Source organism: Sinocyclocheilus grahami, unplaced genomic scaffold (genome assembly GCF_001515645.1).
Source record: "Sinocyclocheilus grahami isolate Dianchi unplaced genomic scaffold, SAMN03320097.WGS_v1.1 scaffold1725.1, whole genome shotgun sequence".
Taxonomy (NCBI): Eukaryota; Metazoa; Chordata; class Actinopteri; order Cypriniformes; family Cyprinidae; genus Sinocyclocheilus; species Sinocyclocheilus grahami.
In genome coordinates this window covers 79954-98452 of record NW_015506904.1, presented here as the reverse complement: position 1 = coordinate 98452, position 18499 = coordinate 79954, and the positions used below count along the sequence as shown (strand labels likewise).

Genomic DNA, 18499 nt, shown 5'->3' with positions numbered 1-18499 from the left:
AACGCAGAACTTTTCATAACAGAACATTTCATAGGGCCCTATTGGGCCAAGAAATTCTAAACAGTTTCATGAACTCAATTGATTAGACACGCGTTTTCGATTACTACATTTTAATTTAACTACTAAAACAGAATCCAGAAAAACAAAGCAAACAAAAAAATCAAAAAACGGAATGCAGAAAAAAAACCTGAATTTAGGGGAAAATAATAGAAATTTCATAGGGCAAATTTCCTCTCAGCAATATCAGACCATTTCTATGAGACATGAGTGTTTTTTTCTCAAATATTTACCACTGGCTGTGTTGAGATCACATGTGAGAAGAACAAGCTCCTTCAGCGTGACCAGAATATGTAGCAGTGCCATCTCATTAAACACACTGTCCCCATCTGCCACAAAAATAACACAAAACATTTTTTACATGACTTCAAAAACCATCATGTAGCGATCATTGTCTATTATAGGTGTTGTATTCCCATAGGTTGATGGGGATCAGCTGAGAGTCAGCTGATGCGAGCTTGACTAACGTGACCTGCCAGAACTAACGCTATGCTTGATTATAATTTAATAAGTAATACTTTTGCTTATTCCTTTATTGTTAACAATTGACACAACAGCATTTTAGCTAGATTTTCCATTTTCCAGTTTTGTTTGTTCAAACCTCAAGTATGAGCAACAGCAATGTCTGCCTTATCTAACAAACACTTATGACTGGAAAATATATATTTAGGTTGTATCTGAAATGATTAGAGAAACTTAAAAAGCTTACCTGCATTTGAAGCCATTAATAAAATATTTAAAATAAATATAACAAAAGCAACAAACTCGCTGCTTATAAACCGGTGGCATTATCTCATCTGGCAGCTGTCTGCTGGACATAAGCAGGTCTGCTAAACACAGTGAATGATTATGTGGTGAAAGAGGCAGGTCTAATTCCATCTCAGCATAAGACCTTGAAGCAACTGAAATTTCGGTTTTGTAGTCACTGGAGATTAGAAGAGCAATCCGCAGCAGGAACCACTCTTTGGTTGTGATTAAATATGAACAGCAATTTCCCATACCTGGAGATTTTGACTCCTTGAAGGTAATGTTAGCAAAGCTGCTTTCAGGCATTTGCAGGACCTCCAACTCAGCCATGTGTTTATCAGCAGAGGTGACTATAAATTAAATATAATTATTATTGGCTTTTATACACAATATAATGGCACGAAAAGTCACACTTTCTGATTGTAATTGCATTAAATACAATTTAAAAGCAATTGGTATTCGCACGTTTGAGCTATTTATTGACATTTATTGGCGTTTGAACAGTGCATCAATTGTTTTATCATTTAAAACCAAAACAAATGTATTTTTGTCAAATGATTTGCTTGGACAGTGTACTTGTGCATAAACACTTTTGCTTTGATATTTTGTTATCTAATGCACTGACATTCGGACATTTTTAAGTTTCAAAATACTTTTTGGAGGCAATGTGTATTTTTTGCTATGTATAGGTCAAGTTTTACTTTCTTTGAGAAGATCTTTCAAAGGGAAATGTTCTTTTATTGGTTCACAGGTGACATTTAGAAAATCTTGCATTTGTGCAAAGGAATAATTGGGCTCTTGTTTTGGAAAGCAATCCATTTGAACTTCAACAGGCAACATCAGAGACTGTTGAGAAATCATAGCTGGTATTTAAATATACAAAACTTCTTCATAAGCTGCGAATAGCACAACCAAGAGAGATATTTACTTTATCGAGACTCAGTTTGGAAGATTACCTCTTCGTCCAGTACTGCCTCTTTTTTGAACTCTTCTGTAGCATTTAAAGTAAACGTGGCACCTGATACTTTGCCTAAAACGGCATCGTATGAGGCACAGTGTCTAGGAGAAGGAAATACGGGTGAGCTGAAATGATCATTTTAGTGCATCAGATGGCAGTACACAGTGCAAACTGCCACAAAGATATGATTTCTATCTTCCTCTGAGCCAGATTACAACTATTTGTTAAATTTTCAGCTGACTCTGTCACATTAATGAAAGATTCTGAAGAATTGTTATGCCTAATCTTGATTTCAAAGTTTTCTGCTGCATGTGTGAGTGTTTTACTACACCTTAACAGCTACTACAGAAGTGCTGTGTTTGTGAACCACCATTGTAGTGGCATGCTGTACCAAGTAAAGGGCAGGCGGTTACACTTTATTTCGATAGTCCACTTTAGACATTCTACTAACTGCAAGTAACTTTGCAACTACATGTCAACTAACTCTCATTAGAGCATTTGTAGACTGTTAGGTTAGGGTTAGTAGAATAAGTTGCTGTACTTGCAAAGTTACTTATAGTCAGTTGAACGACCATCAACATAAAATGTTAATAGATATTAAGCAGACCGTCTACTAATACTCTAATGACTGCTAGTTGACATGTAGTTGCAAAGTTATTTATAGGTAGTTGAATGTCTAAAGTGGACTATCAAAATAAAGTGTTACAGGCAGGCCTATTTTTTCTTTGTTTTTAGCAATTAAAAGCAATTACTCTTATTTAAGAGCCACACCATTTCATTGTCATACTGATGAACAGTGGTAGTGCACTGCCATCTAAAGGACAGATTTATGTTTTTAAAAATCCTCTGCTAACTATGTGATCCATCCTTATCAACACTATGAAAAGCAATGGATGAGCAGTCTGGACAACACGTAATAGTTCAATATTAGACACTGAGAACCATGATGAATGCTGTTTGCTGCTATATTTTCATTTTTTTTATTTTTCTTAACTTTGGCTATTTGTACCTCACAATTTTTCCTCTTGTGTTTTAGTTGTTTTCATTATAATAAAATATAGTCAGTAATATATTGCAGGATGTTTTTGACTGACGACACAACTTGACTCCTCAGTTTTACAAACAAATCGCCTTTATTTCAAGGAATCAGTATAACATGTTAAGATGGTTTATATTGCTGCAGAAAAAAATCTGGGACTGGACTTTTTACAGTACCTGTAAGAAAACAGAGAGAATAATTTGACAGTGCTTACAAGAAACATGAGGCACAACATTTTCATCCTGTTAATTAATAAAAATACAACACCGCAATCTCACCAGCTGTACCAGTATCCCATGACAATGACTGAGCCAACAGCACTTATGGATCCAACAGTTACAAGAGCAGATATCTTCATGATGTAGGATGTTCCTAAAGTGAGAAGAGAAATGGTTTATATTGAACCACTTCACATGTTTTACACAGAATTTGTAGGTGTCACAAAGCAGTGTTTATTTAAGACCTATACCTCTGGCTTTAGCCCAGATCACGCAGGACTGTGTTCTAGGCTACCAAAGAAAACAAAGAGAGAGAAATTAGAGAACCAATCAAAAAAAGTATTAAATGCACTCATTTTACAGACACTCTTTTAAAGACATCTACCCACCTTTCCCCACTGACACACAGTGCGGAGGATAATATAATAGTCTTTTCCATTTTCCAGAGGTGCGTTGAAGAAGTCTCCATACTGCTGCTGATCTCCTACAGTGAAGTTGATTTCTGCGGCCAGGCCGCTGAGCTGTATCTGGGCCGTGACGTAGCCTCCGTCACATCTCTGCTGCGCGAGGAACCGCGGACTTACAGATGAGCTGCAGTCAAACAGCATCACACCCTCGACTGGTATCACAAACACCTGGAACATGCTGAACACACAGACACATACAAACAAATCATTCACAGAAACTGAATACAGAATGATCTACAATAGCTGATATATTCGGCATATGCAGTGGGGAGCACGTATAGAGTTTTTTAAAACCTGTAAATAAAACAGCTTTAGGAATTTATTTGCAATTTTTGTTTATTTATTTTATATTTAAAGGGATCTCTTATCATTTATTCACCCTCATGTCATTCTAAACCTGTATGACCTTCTTTCTTCTGTGGAACATAAAAACAGATATTTTGAAGAATGTTGGAAACTGAAACGTTTTGGTTCCCATTGACTTCCATTATATGGACAAAAGAAAACGGAAGTCAGTGGGACCTCAAACTGTTTGGTTATTAACATTCTTCAAAATACCTGCTTTTATGATAACAATTTAAACCTTTGGGTGGACCGTCGCTTTAAGCTTATTATATTACATTATTATATTAATATTTGAAACTGTACTATTTCCAGCAAATTTCTGACATTGAGCATCTAAACTCCTTTGCACAAAAGTTCAGATCTGAAGTTCATCAGATTTTGTTCACGTCAGCTGTCATTAAAGCAAAGGAGACACAAAGACATCCTCAAATTCAAGTACATTTTTCAGTTCACATTTTCAAAAATTGCTATGCTGATAAAATAATTGTAATTAAAACATTCGTATTAAATTTCGAAAAGTATGCAAAATACAAGCATTTTCAGTCTGGTTTCAGACGTTTAAACCTCAGATGCTCAGATGGCATTAACTGTTTATGTAAAGCGATGTTAAACGTCCTTACCATATTGAGTCAAGTGTGTTGGTCGATCTCCGTAATTTGAGAGTGAGCGATGAAGCTTCTACTTCACTGTATTTGATTTCTGGTGTGGGGGGGACTAACAGAACACAAGAAACCTTATAGTCAACATAAGGAATAAAATAACTTGTAAAAATCAATAAAAATGACAATTAAAAAAACTGCTAAACTACTAAAATAACACTAGGCTGTACAAACTATTGGTCAGTTTAAATAGCTGTTAAGGCATTTCCTTGGGCAGCTGTTGCAAGTAATGCAACTTTTCTAAAAAGATATTGCAGTAATGCAATAATAGCAAACAACAATATATACTAAAAAAGCATTATATCTTGATAAACTTGACCTGCTCTGAATGTTTTTCACTGAATCTCCTGTTTTGCTCAGAAATGTTACATTACACAAGTAAAATTGAATTGCAGATGCCATGTCATATGGACTTTAAATGTTTATGATTATGGATGTTCACATGAAAGCAGCGTTTGTTTTGTACCTGGTATGCTAGTGTTTGCTGTAACTGTAGACGTGGCTCGTGTGGACTCTGCTGTAATGGTTATGGTGTAGTTTGTGGCAGGCAAGAGATTCAAACAGAGAACAGGCCACCGGGCCGAGGAGCTAAAGATCTTTTTTCTCCGGTCACTGAACAGCTGCTCGAAGCCTCGCAATCCAACAAATGTCACCTGTGTTGAGATGTTACATACAACCTCATTTATGATTTAAGAAGACAACTCGTGCAAAGACATAGCTTAATTTCTTTAATACTCACTGTGTATTTCTCCCTATAACCCTCATTCTCTGCATTCCAGCGTAGGCATCTTTCATTAATCACCATCAGATTGTTAACTGTCAGTTTCAACTCTGTAACACACAAAGTTAGATACAAATTAGATCAGACTTTATGCCGACAGTCACATTTCTGAGACTATGGTCCACTTTCCCTTTGTGCTGAACAGTGCGGATGTGTACCTTTGCATTTCAGGGTGGCTATCTGCCACTTTCCAGTGATGTCACATATTGAAATGTCACTTCCTGTGTGTCTGTAGTGTCCTTTAACACAGCGGTGGATCACTGCAGTGCTGTTGTGCCATGCTACCTCTGCATGTGGCACCTCTGGTGCAGAGTCACAATGTGCTATAGAGGGAGAGAGAAAAACAGAATGACAGAAATGGTTCTGAAATGTGTGGATCTAAATATAGAACATCTGTTACAAAATATAAGGACTTGAATTTGTTATTCTAATTTTAATTCGAATTGTAATTAATTTTCACATTGTTTTGCTGCAGGGTTATTTCTGACAGTCTGTTTACACATGGGCATATACCTTATCATCTTAACTATAAAAAATAAATAACATTAATATAGAAAGTTTATATTAATTTAAAAGTTCATGTAGCACGTGTTGTCAAACTATGGTTAAAAAAAGCAATTTTCCACAACATTCTATATTCAAAATTTATTTTTGGTTATTTCGTGGCTCTTCGGGTAAAATTAAACACTAAATCAATTCAGGAAACAGCAGAAATGGAAAAAAGGCAACCATGTAAAACCTCTCTTTTGGCCAAAAGAGATGGTAATTAATAGAAAAGTATAAATATAAAACGGCATTTCATCATTACTCCAGTCTTCAGTGTCACATGATCCTTCAGAAATCATTCTGATTTGCTGCTCAAGAAACATTTCTTAGGATCAATGTTGAAAAGAGTCATGCTGCTTCATATTTTTGTGGAAACAGTGATATTTTTTTTAGTATTATTTGATTAATAGAAAATTTAAAAGAACAGCATTTATTTGAAAGAGCACATTTTTGTAACATTATTAATGTCTTTTGTCACTTTTGATCAGTTTAATGCATCCTTGTTGAATAAAAGTATTAATTTCTTTTAAAAAAAAAAAACATTGAAACATTACTGACCTCTTTTAAACATAGTGTACGTCATTATAATCGGAATTCAGTTCAGTTTACCTGTACATTTTACAGACACTTTTTCCCATGTTCCATCGGATGTACATGTTGTCATGTTTTTGCCACTCTCCTGTGTGAGTCCATATTTACATTTGTACTGAACCACACTGCCCAGCGTAGATGCTTTGTTCCAGTTTATATCTGTTAGTGGGAATTCTGGGGGAGGCCCACAGTTTATCTCTGTTCAATGGGACCAGTGTTAAGCGTTAGAAATAAAGACCACTGCAAAAATGCTGCACATTTCCAACTGAAATATGTATGATGACCGTAAAGTGTAAAACAGCTTAAATGTTGTTCCACGAAAAAGAAAAAAAGTCATACGTTTTGAATGACACGAAGGTGAGTAATCAATGACAGAATGTTGTCAGTACCTTCACATCTCATGTTAACTTTGCTCCACTTTGCGTCCGAGTTACACAATGACACATTTCCTTCACCCACAGTACGAAATCCAGCTTCACACACATAAAGGGCCACAGAGCCCAGACAGGAGCTGTTATTCCACAACACAACTGAGTGAGGTAATGAGACGGGGATGCCACAGTCTACTTCTAAACAAACACACATACAGACACACTGTATATGAGCATACATATCAGCTTATTAAAGAGAACAATGCTGAATTATCAAATGGGTCATTCTCAGGGAATTGTCAATCTACCTAAAAAGGAATAGTTCACCCAAAAATAAACATTTGCTCAAAATGTGCTCACCCTTAAGCCGTCCAAGATTTAGATGAGTTTGTTTCTTCATCTGAACAGATTTGGAGAAATGTAGCGTCAGTTAACATCTTGTGAAGCAAAAAGCTGCGTGTAATCATGGAGATGTTTTTAACTACAAACTGTTGCTTCCATAATCCATAATATTGCTTTCTCCAGTGGAAAAAGTCATCTGAATCAAGAGAGAAATATGCACAGATCAGGGACCATTTACAAGCCACAACAATCCAAAACCAATACGTTGGTGGATTTTGATGTGGACAACAGGGGATGGACTTTTTCACTGCAGGAAGCATTATTATGGTTTATGAATTTGAATTTTGCCTAGCAAGTGATGGTTTAAAGCTAACATCTTAATGATAGATTTGTTTATTTCAAACATGCAGCTTTTATTTCACCAGACATTAACTGATGGACTGGAGTGGTCTGGATTATTTGTGGATTATTGTGATGTTTTTATCAGCTGTTTGGACTCTCATTCTGACGGCACCCATTCACTGCAGAGGATGCATTGGTGAGCAAGTGGTGCAATGCTGTATTTCTCCAAATCTGTTCAGATAAAGAAACAAACTCCTCTACATCTTGGATGACCTGCAGATGAGTACATTTTCAGCAAATTTTAACTTATTTTAACTTAACTGACTTGAGCTGAATAATCACACTATTATCTTCTCTAGAGTTGCTTTATAGTAGAGCTTAGTTTGTTTCATAACTAAAGAGCTTTTAACATTCACGCTGTTATTCAACTATTGAATTAAATTGAATCAAAATTGAACTAAATAAATGGCAGTTTCGTGAGAATGACCCATTCAAGAAATAAAGAGAGAAAACATGTCAACAAGAAAAAAAAGCATAAAAATATACCTTGGCACAGAAAATCAGGATGACTCCAGATTCCCTCTGAATAGCACACTGACGTATCTCCTTTCCTAATATTATAAAATCCCTCAATGCACTTATAAGACACACTAGATCCAACTTTAGTGTCTCCTCTCCATATCATAACAGAGAGGGGTAGAGAGGGCGGTACTCCACAGTTCACCTCTGAGAAACAATAAAAACCTTGAAAATGTCTTCAGTTACACATTACATACAAAGTCAGTTCATTTACTTAAAAAAAAAAAGAAAAAGAAAAGTTAACTGAGTTTTAAAAGAAATGTAAACAAATACCTTTGCACAACAGAGTTGGTTTTGTCCAGTAACCATTCTCAGCGCACACAGATATATTAAGTCCTTGTTTCGGATAGTAACCGTGTTTGCAGTGATATGTTACAGTGCTGTTAAATGTGACTCTGCCATTCCATATGTGTACAGTGAGGGGCAGTATAGGCGGCTCCCCACACACAATCTCTGTTGAGAAGGAAATGACATGTCAATGGTCATGACTGAATCACTGCAGTATAAAGAGGATTTACATTGCTTAGGGTGGAAGATTAAAAAATCTGAAAATGAGAAACCTCAAAAACATGAGGCAACCAGCTTCAGGACTTTTTTTAAAATATACTCCAGGCATAGCAACATATGTTTTTCCATTACCTTCATTTTACAGTTTGGACTCTCATTCTGACGGCACCCATTCACTGCTCAAGATCCATTTGTGATGTAATTCTAAATCACTACAAATCTGTTCCGATGAAGAAACAAACTCATCTATATCTTGGATGGCCTGACGGTGAGTACATTTCCAGCAAATTAAATTTTTTTGGTGAACTACTCCTTTAAAGGGTTAATTCACCCAAAAATGAGAATTAGGCTGTGTTTTACTCACCCCCGAGGCATCCTAGGTGTATATGACTTTCTTCTTTCAGACGAATCCAGTCGGAGTTATATTAAAAATTGTCCTGGCTATTCCAAGCTCTATCATTGCAGTCGGCGGGTGTTGCAGTGCTTCAGTCCAAAAGCAGTGAAATAAAAAGCGCCCATCCATAAAAAAAAGAGTGTCTCACATGAGTCTGGGGGGTGAACAAAGGCCTCCTGTAGCGAAGCGATGCGTTTTTGTAAGAAAAATATCCATATTCAAAACGCAATAATCACTTTAATGTAGCTTGTGCCAACAGTTGTACCCGGAAGCAGCTCCGGGCGGATGACGTATGAGTTCAGCGCTGCGCATACACCAGGGAGTCTCGTGAAAACCAACGTTTGTTAACAGGAGCAAAGGAAGCAAAGTTTCCTTACTTTATCAAAGGAAAACCAGTCTCTTGGCTTATATCAAAATCCTCCAACATTCTTCTTTACAAATCCTCGTTTTGTACTTGTAATTAGAGACCGTTGTTTTGTTTTGATCTCTCCGCTGCACTCCTGCATGCGTCACTTCTGAGCGGCGCATACGCAAAGCCGACCTCATACGTCATCAGCCCAGAACTGCTTCCGTGTACAACAGTGAGCGCAAGCTACATTAAAGTGATTATTAAGTTTTGAATATGGATATTGTTCTTACAAAAACACATCGATTCACTACAGAAGGCCTTTGTTCACCCCCCGGAGACGTGCGAGACACTTTTTTTTTTAATGGATGGGCGCTTTTTATTTCACTTCTTTTGGACTGAAGCACTGCAACACCCGCTGACTGCATTGATAGAGCTTGGAATAGCCAGGACAATTTTAATATAACTCCGACTGGATTCGTCTGAAAGAAGAAAGTCATATACACCTAGGATGCCTCGGGGGTGAGTAAAACACAGTCTAATTTTCATTTTTGGGTGAACTAACCCTTTAAGTTATATGAGATTTAACTTGATTTTTTAAGTCAGTTTAATATAATCTAAGTTGAAATGACTTGTACAGCCAATTCAATTATACTTAATTTAAGGCAGTAACTGATTTTTGTTTTTTTAATTTTGCATCAACTTAAGAATTAAAGTTTCTTTATTCTGTTTTTATTAAACATAATATAATATGTTCTACAAACTCCAAAATAATAATGCTTTTACTTGTGGATTTAAGGTTTGCATTTTAAGTTAAGCTAAGCATGAACATTACATAATGATGATGTAGAACTTGATTGGTTTGCCTAATTTGTGTATCAGTTTGTTAAGCAAACGTCCTCTGGAAGTTCAAAAACACTGTCACTCTAATGGTGACTTTAAACACAACTTTTACAACAAAATATAATTAAAAACATTACATAGAGCTAAAACACCTATTAATTCTGAATAACAAATCTTTATGTAATTATAAGTCTCCATGCTTTGAGCAAAGACAAATTAGCAGTCTGTTAGTTGGGCCCTTACTGCCAAAGGTCATATTGTAAGTTCTTGCATGTTCAATGCAGTATTTTAAGTTGAATTTATATAAGACTTCCAAAAGAGGACACGACTAGAAATCAGTGGTTAAGTTGTAAATTGTTCCAGAATATCACAAAAGCAAGAGAGACAACCATTTTTGTGTGAAAGATTCGCAAATGCTCCTATGCGCAACATTATATTTTGTCAACACTGTCATCATTTATTCAGAATGCCATTTCAAAATTGTATGGCTTTCTATCTTCTGTGGAGCACAAAAGCAGTGTTTTTTCTGAGCTGCTCTTTTCCATACATAAAAGAGAATGGGGATTTTTACTGTCAATCTGCAAAAACCCAGAAAAGAAGCATAAAAGTCACAGCTGGTGAGACTTAAGTGTTAACAAATTACATTGTTGTTTGTATGTCTTGTAGCCAAGTTTGAATATGCAGAATTGTACACGAAGAACATAATATGTCTTCAGAAGATTTGGAACATAGCAAATAGAGTTTTCAGAACTACTTTTGATATTTTTTTTTGATAACTTGTATAACTTAACTTTTTTGATAATTGTTTAGTGCTTTTTGTCTTTTTTTTTTTAGCTTGACAGTCATTCACTTTCATTGTACGGACAAGAACAGTGAGGATACTTTGAACCTTTAACATCCATTGAACCTTACTATTGGACAAAAGGTTTTTTATGGTGGAAAAAATGTTGTTTAGATGATTCAAATATTATTTACATTAAGAAAAAAATGTTTCTTTTAAGAACGGTTCACTGAAAGGTTCTTTGGGAAACCAAAACACTTTCTTCTGTGGCATCGTTGTGAAAACCCCTCTTTTGAAACCTTTATTTTTAAGAGTGTAGGGAAGAAAGAAACTCGCACAGGTTTGGAATGGCACCAAGGTAAATAAAAGATAACAGCACTTTCATTTTTTTGGCGAACTATTCCTTTAAAACTTTCTTCAGACATTAAAAAATGTGACAAGATTCTCTGTACCTTCACAAGAATAGTCTGGGTTACTCCACTGACCATCACTTTCACACACAGACACATTTCCTGTATCCAAACTGCGATATCCAACATCACAGCCATACAGAGCCACAGAACCAATCTTACTGACACCATTCCAGAATAGCACTGAGTGAGGCAGGACCGGAGGAGAACCGCACTGAATCTCTAAACACACACAAACACAAACTCAACAGATTCTTTGCTTGAGATTCAGTGTCATATTTCTGTGCGCACAATAAACAGAAGTAGATACCTTCACACTGGAAGTCAGGATGGCTCCATGTCCCATGAGCAGTACATACTGATACATTCTCACGCCCACTGTTGTAAAAATGTGGGTCACACACTGACTGCATTGATAGAGCTTGGAATAGCCAGGACAATTTTAATATAACTCCGACTGGATTCGTCTGAAAGAAGAAAGTCATATACACCTAGGATGCCTCGGGGGTGAGTAAAACACAGTCTAATTTTCATTTTTGGGTGAACTAACCCTTTAAGTTATATGAGATTTAACTTGATTTTTTAAGTCAGTTTAATATAATCTAAGTTGAAATGACTTGTACAGCCAATTCAATTATACTTAATTTAAGGCAGTAACTGATTTTTGTTTTTTTAATTTTGCATCAACTTAAGAATTAAAGTGTCTTTATTCTGTTTTTATTAAACATAATATAATATGTTCTACAAACTCCAAAATAATAATGCTTTTACTTGTGGATTTAAGGTTTGCATTTTAAGTTAAGCTAAGCATGAACTTTGCCTAATTTGTGTATCAGTTTGTTAAGCAAACGTCCTCTGGAAGTTCAAAAACACTGTCACTCTAATGGTGACTTTAAACACAACTTTTACAACAAAATATAATCAAATACATTACATAGAGCTAAAACACCTATTAATTCTGAATAACAAATCTTTATGTAATTATAAGTCTCCATGCTTTGAGCAAAGACAAATTAGCAGTCTGTTAGTTGGGCCCTTACTGCCAAAGGTCATATTGTAAGTTCTTGCATGTTCAATGCAGTATTTTAAGTTGAATTTAAATAAGACTTCCAAAAGAGGACACGACTAGAAATCAGTGGTTAAGTTGTAAGTTGTTCCAGAATATCACAAAAGCAAGAGAGACAACCATTTTTGTGTGAAAGATTCGCAAATGCTCCTATGCGCAACATTATATTTTGTCAACACTGTCATCATTTATTCAGAATGCCATTTCAAAATTGTATGGCTTTCTATCTTCTGTGGAGCACAAAAGCAGTGTTTTTTCTGAGCTGCTCTTTTCCATACATAAAAGAGAATGGGGATTTTTACTGTCAATCTGCAAAAACCCAGAAAAGAAGCATAAAAGTCACAGCTGGTGAGACTTAAGTGTTAACAAATTACATTGTTGTTTGTATGTCTTGTAGCCAAGTTTGAATATGCAGAATTGTACACGAAGAACATAATATGTCTTCAGAAGATTTGGAACATAGCAAATAGAGTTTTCAGAACTACTTTTGATTTTTTTTTTTGATAACTTGTATAACTTAACTTTTTTGATAATTGTTTAGTGCTTTTTGTCTTTTTTTTTTTAGCTTGACAGTCATTCACTTTCATTGTACGGACAAGAACAGTGAGGATACTTTGAACCTTTAACATCCATTGAACCTTACTATTGGACAAAAGGTTTTTTATGGTGGAAAAAATGTTGTTTAGATGATTCAAATATTATTTACATTAAGAAAAAAATGTTTCTTTTAAGAACGGTTCACTGAAAGGTTCTTTGGGAAACCAAAACACTTTCTTCTGTGGCATCGTTGTGAAAACCCCTCTTTTGAAACCTTTATTTTTAAGAGTGTAGGGAAGAAAGAAACTCGCACAGGTTTGGAATGGCACCAAGGTAAATAAAAGATAACAGCACTTTCATTTTTTTGGCGAACTATTCCTTTAAAACTTTCTTCAGACATTAAAAAATGTGACAAGATTCTCTGTACCTTCACAAGAATAGTCTGGGTTACTCCACTGACCATCACTTTCACACACAGACACATTTCCTGTATCCAAACTGCGATATCCAACATCACAGCCATACAGAGCCACAGAACCAATCTTACTGACACCATTCCAGAATAGCACTGAGTGAGGCAGGACCGGAGGAGAACCGCACTGAATCTCTAAACACACACAAACACAAACTCAACAGATTCTTTGCTTGAGATTCAGTGTCATATTTCTGTGCGCACAATAAACAGAAGTAGATACCTTCACACTGGAAGTCAGGATGGCTCCATGTCCCATGAGCAGTACATACTGATACATTCTCACGCCCACTGTTGTAAAAATGTGGGTCACACACATACAGCGCCAATGATCCCATGCGTGAGATGTTATTCCAAACCGTTTTTGACTGAGGAAAAACATGAGGTTCCCCACAGTCCACTTCTATGTAAAAATTGATTAAATTGTGTCAGTAAAAATATGCAATACATTTGCAAAAGCCTGTGTCAAATCAAAAGGGTTAAAATCCCAACCTGCATTTTTGTGTGCGTGTTTAAATGTTACATTATGGAAACAAAATGAGTGATGAACATAATTTCATGTTGACTTTAGTGCATTACCCTTAATTCAAGATCTGGCAGACTGATTTGCTCAAACGTAAATATTACCTTCACAGACCAGACTGGGTCCGTGCCATTTTTCATCCAGACCACAGACGGAGGAATTCTGTCCTCTCTTCCACTGAAATCCCTCACTGCAGCCATACTGGAGTTCACTGTTGTAGTGTGTGATCATGGGGGAGACCTGCTCAGCGTGGAGGACTGATGGAGGAGATCCACAGTCTATCACTATAGAAAACAGACACACAAAAACAGATCCATTACGTCATAGTAATATTAACATTAGACACACACACATTATATACTGTGTATATATATCCTTGACAATTTTCTCATGCAACTTTCTCAGAATTTTATAATATATGCCATTGCTACTCTATTTTAAGAGGTTGCTAGGCAGTTACTAAGGTGCTCCTGGATTGTAGATAGGGTGTTCTGGTTTGTTGCTATAGTGTTCTGAGGAGTCTGATTAGGTGTTGTGGTGGTTGTGTTCAGGGTGATTTCAACAACTCAGGTCCCTCCTCCAATGTAAATTGGTTTTATTCAGTGAAAAAACAAAACACGCCTCTCCTCAATAAGCCACACAATTTGAAGTATCATTAATGCCTTAAGCAAGCATCACTAATATATATATATTTTTTCAGCTGTAGTATTATGAAACAAATAATGGCATGTGACTAAAACACACAGTGTTCTTGTAAATGAGGTGATATTTCTATAGAGGTCCAAATGAGTGATTTATGTACTGTACGACTTTCGAAGTGCAATGGCTCTGTTCTTACCCTTGCAGTAAGCCGCATCCCGGTATGGATTAAAGGGTTCTGACCCATACTGGACTGTGTAACCTGTCTGACAGGAACAGGTGAAATCTCCCTCTGTGTTGTGACAGAGACCTCCTTCACCACAGACCCCCTGCATGCCACACTCATCTATATCTACATGCAAAAACAACATCATGAAGTGAGAGGAGAAATGTGCTGCCTGTTCAACATTATCAGAGTCTAACTGCATACCACGTTTACAATTCCCACCATTTTGAATTTTAACAAGCTGTGTTTTTTCAATTCTTCTACAAATTTTGTCCAATCTTCACCAACTTTTGCTCAGATTATCATGAGCTGATAAAAGCTCATGATAAAAGCTTTTTTTTCTATATTCAGAATCGTTCCCGAGAAATTATTTCACAAATTTGACGGTGAGCACGTAAACGCGGATGTGAGGCTACATCTCCGCAACGCTTTAGCGCAGGGGTTTTCAAACCTGTCCTGGAGGGCCTCCACACATTTTGTATGTCTCCCTCATCTAACACACCTGATTCCTCATTAGCAGAGACTGCAAGACTGAACAGGGTGTGACTGATGTTGGAGACATACAAAATGTGCAGTGCTGGGGGTCCTCCAGGACAGGTTTGAAAACCCCTGCTTTAGTGTACTTAAACCAAAATTGGTGTGTCTCATAATAACCACAAACAGAAGGTACCTGCACATTTTCTGCACAGCGCCACCTACTGGTCATTAGGTATAAAAAAGTATATTTTTGCTCATAACTTAAAGGTTCGACCAGAAAATAATGAGACTGGCCTCTTTAGATTAGTTCGACATGCCAATTTTTCATTTTTATATCATCGCTGGCCTTTTTGGGCGTCGACCATTTATAATTTTGTCATAAAATGCTATATTTTTATGAATGTATTGGCATATCATTACAAAATTCGGTATGTGTCATCAATATCATGCTTTGAAGGTACTAAAAAATTTTGCTTAGATGATTATGAGGCTGAGCAGAAAGGTAGTTATGACTTTGATTTTATTCAATAAACAAAATCACTCCTGAGAAATGGCTTCATAAATTTGATGACGTGCATGCCGAAGTGAACATGAGACTATATCTCTGCAACACTTGCAAATATTAAGACAAAATTTGGTACCAGTCATGACAAGCATAACCTGACAGTTGCAAAACCACCTACTGGTCAAGAAATATAAAAATTAGATTTTTTTTTTAAAGGGGGTCATATGATGTTGCTAAAAAGAACATTATTTTGTGTATTTGGTGTAATGCAATGTGTTTATGCGCTTTAAGGGACAAAAAACTAATTTTCCAAATACTGTACATTATTGTTTCTCCTCTATGCCCCGCCTTTCTGAAACGCATTGATTTTTATAAAGCTCATCGTTCTGAAAAGTGAGGTGTGCTCTGATTGGCCAGCTATCCAGTGCGTTGTGATTGGCCGAATACCTCAAGCGTGTGACAGAAATGTTACGCCCCTTACCATACTGTGATGCCGTGTCCCGGCGTGACGACACAAAAGCAATAAAGTCCATTACAAACGAGGCATTTGTTGCATCCCGTGGGGACATAATTACTGATTATACTGACTTAGGGGCTGTTCACATGTCGCACCTAAAAACGCGTGGAAAACGCTAGGCATGCCGCTTTCTGCTTTTTTCCAAAGCATTCGAGTGCTTGCGCTCCGGAGGCGTCTGTCATAGCCAAGCAACCATGGCCTGCGCTCTCCATGAAGACGTGGAAGTTTCAGCAAAGGATAAATGGATTTGCAGCACTAAAAATCGCTTGCAGTAGCTCTGCTACTAAATTTATTTAAAAATGGCTATCCCTGTACAGCTATGATCAGCTGTTCCTTCATCTTAGCTGAGCTTTCAATGTTGTTACGGGAAAGGATGAAGCTGATTGGTTAGTTCGCGACCGCGTCGCTTCCAATATGAGCGCGCCTGTCGCGCGTCTACATTTGAAATAACGAACTTGAGCGCTCAAGTCGCGATATGTGAATGGCCCCTTATACTGTCTTTTTACGAGTTGTGTTGCGTATCGCGTTGCGTAAACATAAAACCATGTCTGCATTTGTGATTGGAGAAACGACAAACAACAAGTGCTACTCTACACTGCTCAAAACTTGCGTTTGAATCATCAGTGGCAAATCCTTTAAATATGAAAACGCACTTACAGTTTGCGAGTCAGAAGCGCCAGACTGTCCTTGCAAAGTTGGAATTGCCCCACTTTATAGAAACAGCCTTTGTGCACAGACGGCATTGTAGGCTACTCTCCCAGGTTCAGGAAACAGTCCTCCATAAAATGCTCTGCACACATCTGAATATTTGGGTTGAACTGTTCTGGAACAACTTACAACTTAACCACTGATTTCTAGTCGTGTCCTCTTTTGGAAGGCCAAACAAAGTAGTTTTGCTTTCACAACGAAACACACAGCGTCTCCACGACATGTGAACAATACTACAGCGAGAATCAAAGTTATGCCTACTTTCTTTGCATACATTTGGGCGGTGCTATGCCAATCTTCCCACACAGTGACATAGACATGTGGGGGCGTGTTTAAACGAGGCGTTTTAGGAGGGCGTGGACCAGTCTTAACTTTTATAAAGAATATCTCTTTGGGTTTGAGACTTTAGTCTTTGCAACTTCAGGGATCTTATCTATGCACGAACAGCTCGTATCACTCCAAAGAGTAAGGAAAACTTGAAATTGCATCATATGACCCCTTTAAGTAATTCTGCTCATTTCGTTTCAAACCACTTTGGCAAAAAAGAATTACCATAATGCTTCAACCAATCCAACTTTATGTGTTTGATGGGCTTGGCTCGGCCCCAAAATTGCTGCTTGCAGCTATATTTCCTACTGAAATCATCATAACAGGATCTATTATGAGCCACATAAATAAATAAATACATAAATCTATCTAAGATTATGATAATTAAGTCGAAGCAATACATGGTTAAAGTTATAAAATTTTGTTTTTAGTATGACTTGTCCTTTAATGTATTTTGACACATTCCACTTGAAGCAACTCCCATTAAACATTGTTTAGCCACAGTTGAGCAATACGTTTTGCAGAACTTGTTAACAAATTAAGCCATTCAGGATATATCACTTGCAAAACCATGTTCACACCCTTCCTGCAACATCTCTGCACCTCCTGTTTCAGTCAGGAAACAACAACTATGGGGAAGACATGAAGCTCGACTGACACAGCTCTACAAATGCACTCCTTTCCTGAAATGAAAACTCACCATGGCAGTACGTTCCATCATTGGGTATGAATGTGTTCATGTGATTGGATGGGCTGTAGCCTGCGAGACAGGTGCAGTAATAGCTGCCGTACGTGTTTTGACACTTGGTGTGATCGCCACAGATTTTACCCAGCTGACACTCATCTTTATCTGTGTTAAAACAAATATAAAATATAAGTTTATCAATCAAAAAGGTGTGCTCAGCTATTAAACAGTTCTAAGGATAATCAAACCTTGGCAGTAGGTCCTTCCGTTGCCAACAAATCCATACATGCAGTTGCACACTTTCCCCCCAGATCCATCAGTTTTATCATTACAGGTAGCGTTTTGATGGCAAGAGGCACAAACATCCACTGTGTCTGCCTTCACTGTTATATCTGAGGAGAAGAGTGAAAAATCTGGATTAACATTTCCAATTTAAAATGAAAATACATACTGTACTGACATGCATCCTTCTAACATGTTCGATTTACAATTAT

At 36.9% G+C, this 18499-nt stretch overlaps 1 protein-coding gene across 1 annotated transcript in view; it reads right to left on the bottom strand.

The window, feature by feature from the left end:
- Window positions 1-2882: 2882 nt before the first annotated feature.
- Window positions 2883-18499, bottom strand: part of LOC107572260 (sushi domain-containing protein 1-like) — a 16774-nt gene continuing 1157 nt past the window's right edge. The window contains 18 exon segments of the mRNA XM_016258681.1: window positions 2883-2977; window positions 3080-3173; window positions 3271-3310; window positions 3409-3664; window positions 4452-4545; window positions 4957-5143; window positions 5230-5321; window positions 5430-5594; window positions 6427-6606; window positions 6798-6977; window positions 8010-8189; window positions 8316-8495; window positions 13354-13533; window positions 13622-13801; window positions 14026-14205; window positions 14760-14912; window positions 18021-18170; window positions 18254-18397. Of these exon segments, the coding sequence (XP_016114167.1) occupies window positions 2932-2977; window positions 3080-3173; window positions 3271-3310; window positions 3409-3664; window positions 4452-4545; window positions 4957-5143; window positions 5230-5321; window positions 5430-5594; window positions 6427-6606; window positions 6798-6977; window positions 8010-8189; window positions 8316-8495; window positions 13354-13533; window positions 13622-13801; window positions 14026-14205; window positions 14760-14912; window positions 18021-18170; window positions 18254-18397 (2681 nt within the window). The 3' untranslated portion in view covers window positions 2883-2931.